Source organism: Vulpes lagopus, chromosome 4 (genome assembly GCF_018345385.1).
Source record: "Vulpes lagopus strain Blue_001 chromosome 4, ASM1834538v1, whole genome shotgun sequence".
Lineage (NCBI taxonomy): Eukaryota > Metazoa > Chordata > Mammalia > Carnivora > Canidae > Vulpes > Vulpes lagopus.
Window position 1 is genome coordinate 144,819,954 of NC_054827.1, and position 17,753 is coordinate 144,837,706.

At 47.3% G+C, this 17,753-nt stretch overlaps 1 protein-coding gene across 1 annotated transcript; it reads right to left on the reverse strand.

The window, feature by feature from the left end:
- Positions 1–4,759: 4,759 nt before the first annotated feature.
- On the reverse strand, positions 4,760–17,613 carry SMIM20 (small integral membrane protein 20). Its single transcript, XM_041752786.1, has 3 exons — positions 17,418–17,613; positions 6,394–6,450; positions 4,760–5,433 (listed from the first exon to the last, which is right to left on the reverse strand). The coding sequence occupies exons 1-3, from the start codon at positions 17,524–17,526 to the stop codon at positions 5,396–5,398; spliced, it is 204 nt and encodes a 67-aa protein (XP_041608720.1). The 5' UTR covers positions 17,527–17,613; the 3' UTR covers positions 4,760–5,395.
- Between the last annotated feature and the right edge of the window lie 140 nt (positions 17,614–17,753).

The window sequence follows — 17,753 nt, forward strand, 5'->3', positions numbered from 1 at the left end:
TCTCCAGGATCACACCCTGGGCTGAAGGTGGTGCTAAACCGCTGAGCCACCAGGGGCTGCCCTGGAAAATTCTTTAAAAATATTTTATTTATTCACTTGACAGAGGGAGAACGGCAGGCAGAAGGACAGGGGGAGAGGGAGAAGTGGGCTCCCTGCTGAGCAAGGGGGCCCCGCAGGGCTAGATGCCAGAACCCTGGGATCATGATCTGAGCCCCTGGCAGGTGCTTGATGGACTGAGCCGCCCAGGCGCCCCTTATGGGGCATCGCACCCACCGCCTTAGGCATACAAAGCACGTGCTCTCCAACTGAGCTACACCCCCGGGCGGAAATCTCTAAAAAAGTAAAAAAAAAAAAAAAAAAAAAAAAACCCAAAACCACAATGCAAGCTTATGGTTTTAAATCAGATTCAAAAGATAAAATCTCACCTGTCACATGGCCATTGACACATCTGAAGGCGTTTATGAATTAAGTAGGACGGATCGGGGTGACCTTGACGTTCCAGGGTGACCGCCACGTGGTCTGAAGCTGCCGCCTTCGTCTGCCCCCCTCTCCCTCCAGACACTAAGGAGTGCCTGCTCCAGGCCACCGCCGGGGGTCTCCCCCCCACACCTGCGTAGCTTTGCTAAGTCCACAGCCTTGTCACTCATGAGTCTGAATCCCCGCATGCTTCACAGCTCCGCGGAGTCTCAGCTGCTCCACTGATGATACATAGTGGCTCTCACTGATCTGGCCTCCGCTGGCCCTGGCATTGGCTGGGCCCACTTTACCTCCAGGGTCCCCACTGTCCCCAGCAGTCCTACAGGGTACGTTTTACCGCCCCTCCTAGAGCCTCTGCTCCTTCCACTGAACAGCATGGTTCTCTGGAAAGTTCCCGATTCAACTTCTTTTTCTTCTCAAGCCAATCTCTGCACCGTTTTTAAAAAAGCTTTGAGGATGACGTGCATCTAGAAAAGAACGTGAATTTCTCATAGAGCTCAGTGGAGTCTCCATAAACTCAATACACCCGTGTAACCCGCACCTGGATCGAAAAGTAGGACCTAGCAGCCCCGTGAAGACGCCTCTAGCACTTCCCGGTTACTAACCCTCCCCCTCCCGAGAGTAGCCCCCGCCCGAACTTCTAACTGCATGGCTTAATTTATCCTGTTTTTATTCATCCAAATGGAATCTAAAAGTACTCTTGCAACTGGCTTCATTTATTCAGCATTGTTTGCGGCTTCATTGTATTGTTCATTCTCATTGCTGTATCGTATCCCATCATGTGAATATATCACAGCTTATTTTTCCATTGTACTGTTGACGGGCATTTGGCCGCTGTGAACATTCTGGTACATGTCTACGGATGAATCTACAATTGCATTTCTGCTGCATCAGGAGTAGAACTACAGGGGCCCAGGGCTGGTGAATGCTAGCGTCGGAAGACACCCCGAACATCTGGGAGGGCACTTTTCATGTTCCGCATCATCTCGATCTTATTTGTGACTTCATTTCCCTTCCTAGGTTGTTAGTGGTTTCTAACTGAATAAATACTGTTTGTGCCCTGGCTCATTTTCAAACGAGGGATCTAACGTACAGGATAGGACACTGGAGTGAGAAAGCAAAGAAGACAAGGTCTGGAGGGGGAAAGGATAAAGTGAGTGCGGTGGCCCACATAAATTCCACAAGGGCTTAGGTACTTTGTAAAAAGCTGGAGCACAACTGTGGCTGAGCTTCCTGCCAGCCAGAGGGAAACAAGCTACCCACACGAGGCTCACAGGGTAGATGGAGTGACTGCTGGGCAGTGTAGCTATTCCTGGTTCTGAGAAGTAAAGACTTGTCAGCCTGAACCTTCCTCAAGAGGATATTGTTTGACGCTGAAAACAAAGGATCCAACTTCATTTTGGTAATAAAAAATTCTCGATCACTCTCCCCAATAGCCTCCCTTCATGTGGACACGACAAAGCATGGTTCACTACAAGTGTGCTGCAAGCAACTAGTGCAAACTAGACACACAATTTTCAGGAGGTCTGACTAAATGTGAGAAACACAACTAGACTCAGAGCATGGTCTAGGGGCCTGTAGGGTCTCCGAGACCTTTTCAGGAGGTCAGCATGGCCAAAAGGACTTTTATAATACCACTAAAGCTGTTTTGCTTTTTTTTTTTCCAAGTTTGAGATAGAATTCAGTGATTCCTCAGTCTTATGTAACACCCAGTGTTCATTACATCAGGCGCCCTCCTTAATGCCCATCCCCCAGTTGCCCCATCCTCCCACCCATCCCCCCCTCCAGTGACCTTCAGTTTGTTTCCTAGAGTGAAGAGTCTCTTATGGTTTGTCTCCCTGATTTCATCTTAATTTTTCCTTCCCTTCCCCTATGTTCAACTGTTTTGTTTAAGGTCCACATGAGTGAAATCATAGGGTATTTGTCTTTCTCTAACTTATTTTGCTTAGCATAATGCCCTCTAGTTCCATCCACTGTGTTGCAAATGGCAAGATTTCATGCTTTCTGTTGCTTGAGTAGTATTCCATTGTGGGTCTATACCACATCTTCTTTATCCATTCATCTGCCAACGGACATCTGGGCTCTTTCCGTATTTTAGCTATTGTGGACTTTGCTGCTGTAAGCATCGGGGTGCATGTGCCCCTTCGGATTACCGTTTGTAACCTTTTGATAAATACCTAGAGGTGCAATTGCTGGGTCACAGGGTAGCTCTATTTTTAAGTTTTTGAGGAACCCTCATACTGTTTTCCAGAGTGGCTGTACCAGTTTGCATTCCCACCAACAGTGTAGGAGGGTTCTCCTTGCCTTTTTTTTTTTTTTTTAAGATTTATTCATGGGGGGGGGGGGCAGAGAGAGAGAGAGAGAGAGAGAGAATCCCTAGCCAGACTCCCCACTGAGCATGGAGCCAGACACCAGGGTTCCATCCTGGGACCCTGAGATCATGACCTGAGCCGAAACCAAGAGCCGGCCATTTAACCGACAGCACTACCCAGGTGCCCCTGCTTCTTTGCCTTTTTTACTCTCATCTTCTTATGAGTATGTACAATGGAGTTTCCCAGAGGCCACGTGACATGTGGTATAGCAACAGCTCGAATGCAGAAGCAGATACTCTAGCTGTTAAGAGAATCTGTGCGCCAGACATTAAAGAAAATTGCAAATTATTTTTTATTTGGGAAAACAAATTTTCTTTAATATTTTATTTATTTATTCATGAAAGACACAGAGAGAGGCAGAGACATCGGCAGAGGGAGGAGCAGGCTCCTCACAGGGAGCCCAATGTGGGACTCGATCTCAGGATCCCGGGACCATGACCTGAGCCAAAGGCAGATGCTCAACCACTAAGCCACCCAGGTACCCCTGGGAAAACAAATTTTCACAAAAAATATGTCATATCACTCTATATGGGTTTGTTATTGATATTAAATAAATTAATAAACATTTTAAAATTGTATTTTAATTTCAAATACAGTACCTACAGGTATAACCCACATGAGGAGAAACACTCTGGGATCTTCAAAAAATTTAAGTGTCAAAGAATCCTGAGATCAAAAGTTGGGGAACCAGTGATGTAGAGAAAGATTTCTTGAAAAGGATGTCGTTGGTCACTAGTCCCAGAAGATAATCCATGAAAAATATTTTGCGGTCAAATACATTTGAGAAAAGGTAAACCTCTCCTGGAAATCATCAAATTAGAAACAAAGAAGCCATGTTTACTTTAACTCTGTGTTTCCTCATTGTATCTGAGCAAGATCCCCTGTTCAGACGGCTTTCATTATCATCCTGGAGGCATACCTGGGAGCCTCGTGGATGAACTTCAAGGCCCTTGGTCAGTTCCCAAGAGTAGCGTCTCTTACCACCCGGCTTTTGTCAAGCGTGGGCGGCAGAGTCTGATATGACACCTCTGACAACATGAAGGCTGCTCCTTTTATTATAAACATCAAGGCAGCTGAGCAGGACATAGGGTTCCTTTATCTCTGCAAAGAGGGGTACCAAGGGCAGGGTGAAAGCCAGGACAAAGATCCTGTGGAAGAGACGAAGCGGAGTCTGTTCCAACTGACAAACAGGCCATCGCAGTCCCTAAGTTCTCTACAACATCTCCCAAAGCAGATGGTAACCGTGCTTGCCTCGGTCATAAAGAAATCTCAATTAGGCACCCACAGAATGCTACACTATACACAACTTCCCGGTGCCCCCTCCAAGGAAAATAGTGGCCATATTTACCCTGAATGAGTCAACTTCTTTTATTGGATTATTAACTGTAAGTCAATGAAATGTCAGGGAATATCTACCAAAAAATGATGGTTTTGGTTTTGGAGCTGTCAGTCTGGGTTTTTTTTCTGACAGTTTTTTTCTGATATAATTATCACTGTGTCAGTTGTCTGTTAAGCAAACTCCCAGTTCACAATAGTAACATTATGTCATCAGGCAGCTTATCGAAAGAGAACCCACAGTGATGTGCAAGGCACTCTGGGAAATCTAAAAATGAAAAGGAGGGGTTTCTCCAAAAGCGTATCGTCTAGTAAGGGGCCAGACAGGGCACCAGAGAAAGAAAAGCATTCTCACCCTCATCTCTGCAGCAGCTGGTGAGGAACCTCGGAGAGCACTGCAACCAAGAAGGGTCTGTCTCAACACCTTTGCTATTTACCTTTCACATGTTTACTTGTACACAAAGTGAGAAACGCCACACAGTCGACTATCTTGTCAAATATGCTCTAGTCAAATAGTGCTTCTCAGCATACATTCATGAGCTTATATAGGATTTTCAAAAAGACTTACACCATTGTGAATTAAAAACAGATCATTTTAATAAACGTATTTTCACTTCTGTTAATTCGACACTGATTTCTATTACACATGCACGGCCATTTAGTTTAACTCGCTTCGCATTTGTTTTCCAACATGCAGCAACCTTCGATGAGACGGCTACACTGAGCTGCTTATTCTTAAAGAGTACAATGTACCTTGTCCCCAAAGAATTTTATCAACCTTAATGTTTCCAAAGAGCCCTGTGAGGCTGCTCAGCACGGTGGCTTTTTACTGAAATTTCCTATTTGGAGGATGGCAAGACAGAGTAGGATCTTCCCAAGTCCACTGGCTGCTTGCATTCACATCACAGCTTGGTTGGGAAAGCGGTAGAGACTGAATAATAAGTAGATCTCCTCCAAACACAGCTGGGTGAGAGAGCTTCATTTTTAGAAAGTAAAGCAAATCATGAAAACCTCCCTAATGGTGTGATTTGCTCCAGGGCTCTTTTGATACTTAAGAAGGGAAATATTAGTCCTTGTGCACAGTACTCTTATTTTCAGCTTTATGGAGTTTTCTTCTCCAGCCATCCTTCTACCGTGAGGCAATTTATTGTACTTGCGGCAGAATGGAAAGCATGAAGATGTCTTTCATAATCGAGGTGGTGATAGCCTTCTCATTTCCTGCCAAATGGATCAGACCACACTTTTAACCCTATAGAAAGAAACATGAATCAAAACAGGATTCGCCTTTCAACTTCCTCACTTCCTGCAACTGCAAACTGGCAAAACGACATCAGAATTGAGTTGTGGAATTTCCATGTAGTTTGAAACAGTGCGGGCAAGCTGCCGGGAGCCTGGGATGCTACGGCTGGGCAGCCATGACCTCCAGGAGAGACTTTTAAATGGCTCAGAAATTGCCCCACAACAGGAAGCGATGCATCTGGCCAAGTTAAAACATAAATAACAATATTACCAAAAGAAAAAACAACCCAAAAAACAAAACAAACAAACAAACATTGCCACAGATTACAAGAGTTTTGGTTAATCAATTGGAAGCTTCTCCTTCTCACCCAACTTGGACCATGTGAAAGTAACCATTCAGACACAAAGGGAACTTTTGAGCTGCTGTAATAAAGCAGAATCCTGCATCAATTAGAATAGCTCGAGAGTAAGCAGGCTTTTCCCCAGGAGGGTAGGGTTTAACTAGGTGCTTGGTAAATCAGTCTGCAGAACCGAGTATCCTTCATACTCAATCGTACATTTGTGACATTTTTATGCCCATTTATCAAATGCACAAGAGGAATGGGCAAACGTGCAAGACGTACTCCGGGGTGAAAATGTTAAACTTCTGTGCAAGGAACAGGACAATCGCCAGCCAGCGTCCCCACTCCAAAGATTTCTTGTGCTGCAGGGCCAGCACACACACAGTTACAGATGCGATTCTGCTTTGATTTTTTTTTTTTTTTTTTTTTTATTATTTATTTATGATAGTCACAGAGAGAGAGAGAGAGAGAGAGAGGCAGAGGCAGAGGCAGAGGGAGAAGCAGGCTCCATGCACCGGGAGCCCGACGTGGGACTCGATCCCGGGTCTCCAGGATTGCGCCCTGGGCCAAAGGCAGGCGCCAAACCGCTGCGCCACCCAGGGATCCCCTGCTTTGATTTTTAAGTTTACCTGGTGGCTGCACATCTTCCTGAATAATTCCAGCTCGATTTACAGCTTGCTCTTTCTCTGAAAAACACAACAGAAAAATTGCTCTTTACAAAGGTGGGGGCTGGGCCGTGGTCGTGGAAATCTGTCTATTTACGTGGGACAATGACAGGGGACGATTCAGAAACAATACACGCGAGACGCCAATACTCAGAGCTTTTAGGTTATGGAAGTTGGATCCAACAGAGCAGAAAGACTGGCATTTTCAATAAAAGCAAAGAAAGCTGTACTTCAAAAGAAAAGCTCCCGACTAACATCTTTTCTCGGTGATCTCAGCATTTTGGAAAGGCAACAAAACAACAGAAAAAGAACAATTTTGAAAAGCTGGTGGGCGTGATATTAGGAGGGAAAGGCTGCTGAATTGAAGGAACAAGCACAATTAACAAGAAAACGATGTAGTTTCTATGTCTCAAATGTGCTCCGCCGAAGGACTAGACCCAGAGCTAAATATGCTATGTTTTTGATAGGAAATAGAGCAGAAAATTAATCTTTGGGTGGGTGGCTTTGGTTTGGATAATTGAAGCTTCCCTAATTGATTGCAGGTGCTGTGCCAATTAGTAAGCGCGTTCCAGCTATAGCAGCTCAGCCCATCTCTTTGGAGATGTCCAACAGGCGAGGGCCAAGAGAAATTGGGCATTTTATGTCTGTGGGCTTCAAGCGCTCCGACACATCTTTCTAAGTGGTTTAGAATAAACCCAAGGTCTGTGAAAACAAAGACTTATTATTTCAAGTATCTTGACAAACAAATGGCGGCTTTTCAGCGGAAAGACTTGGAGCCAGAGGATGTTTACTACTAAATTATAGTAATTAAATGTTGTAATCAGACCTTTGTCTTAATCAGGCTGACAGTGTTTCTTGAAATCCACATTTAGTTCTTATTTAATATCAGGCCTTTCCCTTTATTCTGGCCTCTGGATTCTCATAAAGTTACAAGAAGCGTAAAGGTACAAGAAGCAGGGATTTGCCAAATCGAATATTCATGGAACCTGCTTCTCCAGTGATGTGATAGAAAGTCAATCCCAAGTGACCTACCTGATAGTTTTATCAATGCTAAGTTTTGCTTTGGCAAATAAAACACTGGACAACAGGGATTATGTGAATCTCGGTATCTAACTCTACGACAGGCAGTGGGAAGACACAGCATAATGAAGCCCATTACAGACAAGGGCCCAGTGGTTTCCCGGAGCCTCTCTGAAAAGCAGCAGGTAGGCGATAACCAACACCCTCCGGACCAAGATATCCAAAAGGTTTCTTCCATCTAGAGTGGATAATGGAGCCTCTCAGGTGTCGGATTTTCTAAAATAACTCCAACTCAAAGGGTGATCTCATTTCCTAAGACATTAAATTCCTGGAGGATTGAGCCCTACCATACTGCCAAAGTGTAAGGTCTCGAAGTACGGATGTGTCTCAAACATGCTCTTAGAAAATGCCAACCAGTGAAAGACTACACTGCCATCGATTGTGCCAGGAATAAACATAGATATGATGTTCCACACCTAAAAGGTCCACCTGCCAGTATTATGGAAGAGGTGGGGTTTTCTTATTTAAGATTTTATTTATTTGAGAGGGAGAGAGCATGCACGTGTACATGGGGGGGGGGGGGAGCAGAGGGTGAAGGGTACGTAGACTCCACACTGAGTGAGGAGCCCAATATAGGACTCGATCCCACCACCCTGAGATCATGACCTGAGCCCAAATCAAGAGTCATATGCTTAACCGACTGAGCCACCCAGGTGCCACTGGAAGAGGTGGGTTTTAAAAAAATAATAATAAATTGCCAGAAAGCTTTCTAAGCCATAAACTTAAGAAAATCTGACAGCCTGGTGTACTGCACACATTCTCCAAGAGGCGGGTACTACAAAGCTGGAGACGCTGGCAGGCTGCCAAGCACCAAAGGAAGTTGACTTCTGATAGCAAGGACAGAATGTCTAATTGTATCCTAACCTCTCACAATGCAATGGAGAACCAAGTGAAGAGAAAGGAATCCCTGTCTTCACACTTTCTTGCTAATTGCTAATGAGGTTGGAGAGAGGCTAAGGCTTTATTTAAAATAGACCATAATCTCTTTCTAATCCTTGTCCTTATGCAACCACCTCGGTTTTTTTGGCTTGGACAGGCAATTTAAACCGATTTGCTGAACTAGTTCCTACCAAGTGATAACCGGTATTAGCATCCTATCTACATCCCCTGGTTCTTTAATCCATTAATGTTTTATAAATACTCTAAAGCCCAAGCAGTCTTATATAAATTCATGACATGACACAAAGACACTTTAAAATTTGTGAATGTGGAATTTGCTAGAAGGAAAACAAACCGGTCCCTCGGGACTTAGCAGTACGTGCCTCTTGCTGAAGTTGACAGTAAGTTTCTATTTTGTTGTCATTAGAGAAACAGCAAGTGTCTATAAACCTCAGGAAAAGAGCGATGCTGAAGTCAGGGGTTTAACCATGTGAACAAATCAGGATAAGCTAATTACTGACTTTTCAGTAGTGAGCATGTTTCTATCAGGAGTGGAATGATTAAGACGCAAATAGGCAACCCTGGGCCTGGAGCTTTGTGATGCTGGTTAGCAAAGTCCCCGCTCAGGCATCTCAGCAAGCCCGACTCTGCCCCCTGGTGCTACGGCAGGGGTGTGATTTGTGGTTTTAATTGAGGATCGTTATCTTCAGTCGAAGGGCCAAAGTATTATTATTAACACTGCTAATGCATGTGAGCGGGCTGCTCCTCCTACTGTAGTGATTCCACTTAATAATTTTTAAGTCTCTGAAAATGAAAACATAGCTTTATATTAAATGTCCATGCTGTCAAACAGCTCTAATCGTGTGACTTGTTGCTTTGACATCCACAACTCCACAACAAAGGAAGACAGTGTTCCCCGGCGCCCGCTGACCACTGACTGGCTGGGCGTGCGTTGGTGGAGGGCCAGCAGCTGGAAACGGAAAAGCAGGTGCAGAAGGTCAGGGCCTCCGAGCCCTGCCCAGCGAGAAGACGGCCTCAGGACCCCTCCCTGCCATCTCCTCTTAGCAACGGACAGTTAAAAATAAAAGCCCCTCGAAACCCGAAGTCCTTGGACAAATGGCAACATTTGAGTATGGACTGTGTGTGAGATAATAGCATTGTGTCAATATTAAGTTTCCTGGCCTGGATAACTGCATTGTGGTTACGTAAGAGACTGCCCTTGTTCTTCGGAAATACATATCGAAGTGTCTGGGAAGGAAAGCTCACAGGGTCCTGAGCTTACTCTCAAATGGCTCAGCAGAACAACAGAAATAACTATACGTATATGTAATTCTGTACTCACATGTGTATGTATGTATGTGTAGACCTGTAATTCAGCATCCATGGGGGGAAGCAAATGCGGCAAGATGCTAACTGGTAAATATACAGGGATTTATCATGCTATTCTTAGGTCTCTTCTGTTGTTTACGTTTTTTTTTTTTTTTTTAAATAACTAAAACACACAACTGCAAAACAAATTTTTAGGAAGTTCTTACACTTCCTTGTGACGTTCCGTGACAATTACCTAAAGGCATCTTTTTTCACACAGCAAATAAAATATTTAGAAGTTACTTTTCCAGTGCTCTCATCCTGCTGCTGTTGCCTAGACCCTTGCTCCATCTGACGGCGGGGTGATCTAGGACTGGTTGTGCACCAATGCCCAGCTGAACCAGCAGTGGGAGGCATCAAACAGCCATAGTGACAAGTGTGAACCTGTGGTGGAGGGGGACCAGATGGCCACCGGAAGTAGTGACTCCTCCCGACGCCATACACATTTTGTTTCTCCACCAGAGTCTGGTTGAACCCAGGGGGCTCTGTAATGCCGGTCAGAAAATAAGACTGCAGGCTAGCCCTGCACTGCGCTGGAGTCTATGAACGAAAGAAACAAAAAGCATGTTCTAGCACCTGGCATGTAATAGGGCAGATGCTCCTCCAAAGTAAGAAGTATCCTGGATCAAGCGATTTCTTGCAACCGGAATGACAGACTTCCAGCTGGGGGCAGGAGATACAGCAGTTAAGAGAATGCAATCGAGTGGTAGGAGGACAGAGCCCTCTCCACAGCAATTCTGGGCGACCTTTCCCTTGCTACTGAACCCTCTCCACTGTCTTAAAGGCACATGAAGCAGCACATCATTAAGCAGCAGACAAGGTCAGGGAGTTAGGCTCTAGTGTCCACCCAGCAATTAATGTTCTCAGTGACTTTGGTTAAGTCACCTAAGTGAGGGGACTGAAGGGGCATGGGTTTTTGGGCAAAGCTCCTAGGATTTTATGCTTCTGCACATCTAATTAAAGTAAAAAAAACAAGCAGGATCACAGAAAATGATCCTATTCTGTCTCATTTCACTGGCTGGCATAAGATGCATGTTATTTTTAAAAGGCCGTATTCGGGATCACTGTCTAGTTCTAGGACACACACAGCCAGATTAGGCTCTGAGCTACAGCAGCTGTAGTCTCCCCGAAACGCGGGCTCTTCCAGCAAACCGCGCCGCGCCAGCAGGATGAAAGCTAAAAAGCATCATCTGGGATTCCCTCCAGGAGCACAACAGAACCGTCCCCATACTTCTGGTTTGGGATCGCTGACCACCAGTGCCAGCGCCGTCTCCCCCAGTGCTCATTTTGGGACTGAAGTGTCAGTGTAGAACTGACCTTGTCATCCATGTAACGCTTAGCGAGTGGAAGAGCTGAGGGTCACAGTGCATGTCAACATGAAACCCAACAAAGCAGACTTGCCACAGCAGCCTGCCTGCTTTTAAAGCATGGAAGATCTCTTTGACCTCACTTTATCTAAGCAGCCTTGTTCTTTCCTGCTGCCTTGAGGCTTGTTCCAGCAGAGACCCCGGAACCCAGCTGTCCCTGCACTCCCCATGCCGAGGCTGGCCCAGCTGACACTCAGGCCCTATGTGGGAATGTGGGCTCCTCCCTTGCCAGCCACTGGCCCCCTTCCCAAGGACTGAATGTCTGGCCTACATTGCCCTGCACTTTCAACAGCTGTGGCCTTCTCCTCAGTCTGTCCAGAGTCCTGGGGAAGACAAACATGTGGAGGATGGTGGGGAGAGGAAGATCCAACAAGAAAGGTTAAAGATGGAGTGGCTGAAAGGCAGGAGCAAAAGAGCAAAGGGAAGATGACTGGCACTGGGTGGTCACAGAAGTTCAGGGAAGACAGTGCTCCCAGAAGGGAGAGAGAGTCTGGCTGGGGGTTGTGCCTCTCACTCACAGATGACTGCACTTCCTGTGTTACAGACAGAACAGAAGTCCTCACCAACAACTTCCCCACACTGAACCTAGATATAGCTGCATCCACACCTGCCCTTCCTCCTGAGCCCGTGGGAGAGGTGTCCTGACTTTGGTCCAAGGCTTTCCTCCAACTGATCTCGAGATCCCCTACCACCTGTCGCTCTGTGAATTATCTTCACCTTTCTTTGTCCAGAGACATTTTGGCTGTCCCAACTCTCCCTAAAAAACAAAACAAACAAACAAAAAAACCCTCTCCCGAGACCCCCTGACCTGCTGCAAATAAATTCCGTCATTCTCTCCATACAGTCAAATACCTTGAAATAGCCAATCCAGGGGACAGCTGCCGGCTCTCTGCCCACCACCAAACCACTAAGGCATTCTTAACAAGATAACTATGACCTTCACCTTGTTTTCATAAATCTACTGAATATTTTTTTAACTTAAATTCAATTAGCCAACATAAAGTACATACATACTTTATAAATACGCTACGTAAAGTACATACGTACTTTATGAATACTTTATGGAATATGCTACGTAGTCCATAGCCCATCAGATGTAGCACGCAATGATTTACCCGCTGCGCGGGACACTCAGTGCTCATCACATCACATGCCCTCCTTAATGCCCATTGCTAAATACTTTCACTTCTTATCTTTTGCCTCCTGGAAGCCCAGCCCTGCTGGCCATACCCCTTTGCACCCAGAGTTGTCTTTATGGGACATGTGACTGTAGCCTCTGCTGGTTTTAATCCTCTTGCTCCAGCCACTCCTCCTCCATCTCCTTTGACGGCCGCCTCTCTGAGCACTTGCTCTTTCGACACCGTGTTCACCAGTTGTCTGTCCTAGGCCAGCTTGTCTCGCGCGGTCTCTCAGTGCGGTGAGGTGAGAGCCCTCACCTCCCATGGCTCTGCCTCCCATCCCATGCTGATCCAGCACCCCATCTCTAGCTCTAGCTCAGGCCCAGTGCCTCAGCTCCAGACTGGAATATTCCATAGCCCATCAGAAATCTCCAGGAGCATATCCAGATACCTAAAACACATGTGTCCAAAGTTGAACTGGTTCATCCTCCTCACTCCCAAAACCAGTTCCTTCTTGTGTTGCTTAGTTAATGACCAGAGCCACCATCTCCTCCGCTGCTGGAACCTGGAGACTGTCACTCTCCCTTGTCTCCTCCCTCACCCTGTAGCGTTTACTTCTTAACTATAGCTCCCCTCCTCCAGTCCCATGACCACCACTGGTTCAGGCTAGTCACCTCTCCGTACTCTCCTGTGACCACAGCAAGTACAGCCTCCTTCTATCTGGAATTCTTGTTCCCAGCCTTGACCCTGGGTGAGACTGAATCCGGTCGCCTCACTCTCCCGATTAAAATACTTCCATGAGCCTCCACTGGCTAGACGCTGGGGACAGCAGAGGGCTGTGGGAGTATTTTAATCAAGCCAGCAGGATGATCAAATTCAAAGAACAAATGGCATGACAGCAGACTTTTCAACAGACACGGAGAATTGGGAGTTCTGGACATATTCTGACAAACGAGGATGAACTCCACCAGTTACAGACGCTCAAGAAAGAAATATTATCAGATGCACCTCAGAATGAAGAAAACGGACACTGGGAAGCAGTGAGAAGTAGGGCTTGCTGAGTAAAGAATGGGGGCAAAGAGGAACAATCAGTGACTATAAAACCCTGATGGTACTGACTGGAGAGGAATAAACACCAGGAGTGCTGTGCGGTCCAAGGACCAAGGCATTCTCATCAGGTCTTTGTATAGGAGGATAAGGATACTGACTAACTTTAAGCAGTAATCACAAAATAATCAAAAGAGAATGTAAAACTTTAAAAAAAAAAAAAAAACAGAGGAGGTAAAAAATAGAGAAACCGTGAAGGCAGAAATTGAGAGAAAAAAAGGAGTTCTAGAAATAGAAGGATAAATAGAAAACACAAAACAAGACAGGGCGAATAAATCTATCAGTAAACATATATGAAAATGAGCTCAATCCAGCAGTTGAAAGAAATGACCAGATTGGATTAAAAAATCCAAGTTAGGCTGGTTATGAGATTTAAGGACAGATGCCAAGTGCTGCCTGGGTGACTCAGGCAGTTAAGTATCTGACTCTTGATTTCGACTCAGGTCATGATCTGCGGGTTGTGAGATCCAGCCCTACACTGGACTCCCCACTCTGGTGGGGGGGGGGGGGAGTCTGCTTGTCTCCCTCTCCCTCTGCCCCTCCCCCTGCTATCTTTCAAATAAATAAGTCAATAAATAAATAAATAAATAAATAAATAAATAAATAAAGACAGGCACAAATATAAGAAATATACCAGGAAAGTCTAACCAAAACAATGCTGGTAATTCTAATATTGATATGATAGACCTGGGGAGGAACAGGAGGGATAAAGAGGACCCTTTACACAATGATAATTGGAAAAAAGCCTCCAGAACATTTTCTATCGTGTGCACCTAATAATATGGCCTGAGGATACCTAAGTAACAGAATTAAGAAGCTTGGTCTGGAATCGGCGCACACAGAACTCTGTACCCAACAATGAGATATACCCACTTCAAGCACAGAAGGAACACTTCCATAATTGACCTGTATTAAGCCCACAGAGCAAATCTTGACCAATATCAAGGAATCAAAATCATATAGTCCTCATTCTTTAACCACAAATGCATGTAAAGTAGAAATTGGCAACAAAAGAACAACCAGAGAAAATTAGCAACTGTGACTGCTGGGTAGGGAATCAGGATTTGGGCTTGGCGGAAGCAGGGAGACCAGCTCAGAGTCTAAGGAGCGGGTGAGGAAATGGGTTGGATGACGGTGGGGACAGTGAGACGGACAGAAGCGCTCTGACCATCTTGTACAGTCACGTATACCCGACACCTAACGCAGTACCAGGTACACAGCCGTTGCTAAAATCCAGGTTATAAAAAAATGCAAAGACTAGTCCAAGGTGCTGAAACGAATTGCAGCTCCATCCTCCCTACAGACAGGCCAGATTTCCATGGCCCGGTCACCAACGCCTCACCTGCCTGGACCCCAGGCTAGTGCCAGGTCAGCCAGCCGGGCTTAAATCTCCTTACATCCTTGCCTTATAGCTCCCCTTTTTTTTTTTTTTTTTAAAGATTTTATTTATTTGACAGAGAGAGTGTGTGCTCACGCATACAAACACACAAGCAGGGGGAGCGGCAGGCAGAGAGAGGGAGAAGCTTGGAGCCCCATGTGGGGCTCGATCCCAGGACCCCAGGACCCCAGCCCAAGCCAAAGGTAGATCCTCAACCCACTAAGCCACCCAGGTGCCCTGGTTCCTTATTTTTAAAAACATTTTTAGGGGATGCCTAATATAATAAAACTATACTAGATGTTTCCATACCTGTGATCTCATTTAATACACCCCAACACCTATAGATTAAATCCTGCAAAGTCCACTGCTACAGATGAAGAAACAGACTGGGCTCAGGAAGGTTACATAACTCACCTTAAGACCCTTATCTTGCAAGGGATTTAGACCCTCACCTGCCCTGCTTCCCTTCTCACCGCCTCAGAAACCAACCTCAGTGTGTCCACGTATAAAATGTGGGTGATGATCACATAGCAGCTACAACAAACGGTTATGAAAACTATGTGGGTTAATATATACATGAGGTGCTGGGAAGAGAGGCAGACATAAACTCTCAAAAAACACTAGCTGTTTAGTATTTACCTGTTGAAAGAATCAGCTATGAGTCTCAAATAAGAGTCGGCCAATTAACTAAAATTGAGCCAGAAAGGTGGGCAGGCATAGACTGCTCTTGAGTTAAAATGCAGACATTTTAGGCACACTAGGTAAACGTACACCTAAAAGCCCTGATTTTGTCTCAAGCAACTCAGACAATCACAGATTCTAGGGTATCCCTATGAGACTGTTGTCAGAGGGATCCCTGGGTGGGTCAGCGGTTTAGCACCTGCCTTCAGCCCAGGGCATGATCCTGGGGTCCCGGGATCGAGTCTCGCATCGGGCTCCCTGCCTGGAGCCTGCTTCTCCCTCTGCCTGTGTCTCTGCTGCTCTCTGTGTCTCTCATGAATAAATAAAATATTTGAAAAAAAAAGTAAAAAAAAAAAGACTTGCCAGGACGCGTGGCACAAGTCCACGCCTTCATCATCTGATCTAGCATGTCTCAAGCTCGGTACCATGCACACCTAGGCTGGGTAATCTTGGTCATTGGGGGCTCCCCTGTGCGCTGCGGAGGTTTAGCAGCATCCCTGGCCTCTATCCACTGGATGCCAGTAGCACACTCACACTACCCCACTCCACCCCCAGCTGTGACAAGAAAAAATGTCTCCAGATGGAACCAAATGTCCCCTGGGGGACAAAAGCGTCCCCAGCTGAGAGGCACTACGTTTGTCTTCCTGGCAGACACCTTTCCAGTGGGATCTGGAGCAGAGCCCCTTGTCCCAAGTTCAATCCTAGATGCCCTAGTAAGAAAACGGCCTGGGGCAGGATCGGGTCAGGATGATGGAACGAGACCACGGGGGCTTCATGCGCCCCCCGTTTATCCTCAGGCGCGTGGGTAGGTGGACGCATGCTGGGAGGCAGCATGCAGAGGCCACCTCGTCCTGGGTGATGAAAGAAGCTCCAGGGCAATGCGGGTGTGTGCTTAAAATGCTCTGTCTCCGGAAACCAAATGTAGCATTTGTAACGGGCAGAGCATTTACACTGAGCTTCTGCCTTCACATCGCCAAGCTCTCAGCCTCTGCTAATGGTCTCCAGGGGCAGGGCTGGCCCTCTTCCATCTCCAAGATGATTCAGGTTTCCTGGAGAACAAAATGAGCCTCTAATGCCTAATATTTTCTCTCTGACAGATGGTTTCAGATGTATCAAAGTGCTAATCCTCGCTGAGGTATAGGTCTCCAGGAAGGAGAGTTTGGCTTTTAGGATGATAGAACTTGAATGATTAAGGAGGAAAATTACTCCCGGGGTATTCGGCATTGTCATGTGAGCAACCCGCTTTTAAAATGAAGGAAGACAGCAGGAGCTGAAAAAAAGATGTGGGGAAAAACTCAAAACACCCAGGTTTAACAGTTTAGGTCTGAAACATTTCCACTCAAAGCTGTCCCTGGGAGTGGCAATGAAGAGCCGTAAAGACACCTTCAGGCTCAGGATGATCAGGGCTCCATCTGCCTCCCTCCAGTATCACCAGCCCCGCCTTCCGGGCGCGGGAGGGGCCCCGCCAGGGCCGAGAAGACCTGCCTCGCGGCTCACTGGCTGTGCGACCTTGGGCCTGTCGCACGCACGACCTCTCGGAGCCTCAGTGTTCCCGCCTGTCAAATGGGCATGACGACGACCTCAAAGCGACGCCGTGGGCGTCAGAAGTGGCAACGCTTGGGGCTCCCGCCTCGGGCTCGGGGGGTGACCCCGGGATCCGGCGTCGAGGCCCGCGGCTCTGCCCCCCCCCCCAGTGTGTGTGTCTTTCATGAATAAATAAATAAATACATCTTAAAAAAAAAAAGTGCCAAGGCTCGTTTGGCTGACACGTGAGCGTCCGGCCCCTGCAGCGCGAGCGCGGACAGGTAAGCGGTGTGGGCCACGACGAGGCCACCTGGGAGTCTCCACGGAGGCCAAACGGGTCTCACGTTAGCGACGACCGGGCAGGTCAGGAGGGCGCCCGGCGGGAGGCGCGGGGCTCGGCCCGGCCCGCCTGCCTCCCGCGCCCTGCTCCTCACGGCCCCGAGCCGGCCGCCCGAGCCGGGCCCCCGCGGGGTCACGGGCACTCACGGTACTCCTCCGGCAGCAGCAGGGGCCGGAAGTAGATGGGGTAGAAGGCGGCGCCCACCAGGGAGATGAAGCCGCCGAAGATGAGCGCCGTGCGCAGGTTCGGGGACATGGCGCCGGGCCCGGGCTGCCCGCACCCCGCGAGCCCCCGCGAGCCCCCGCGCGCCGGGCCGTGACCCCGCTCGGAAGAGGCGGAGCGGCTTTCGCTTCCGGGCCTTGGGGGCGGGGCCAGGGCACGGGGGCGGGGCCTGCGTGGTGGGCGGGCCAGGGGCGGGGCCTGCAGAGTGGGGTGGGCGGAGCCTTGGGTGGGACCTGCGGGTGGGCGGGGCCAGGGCGGGG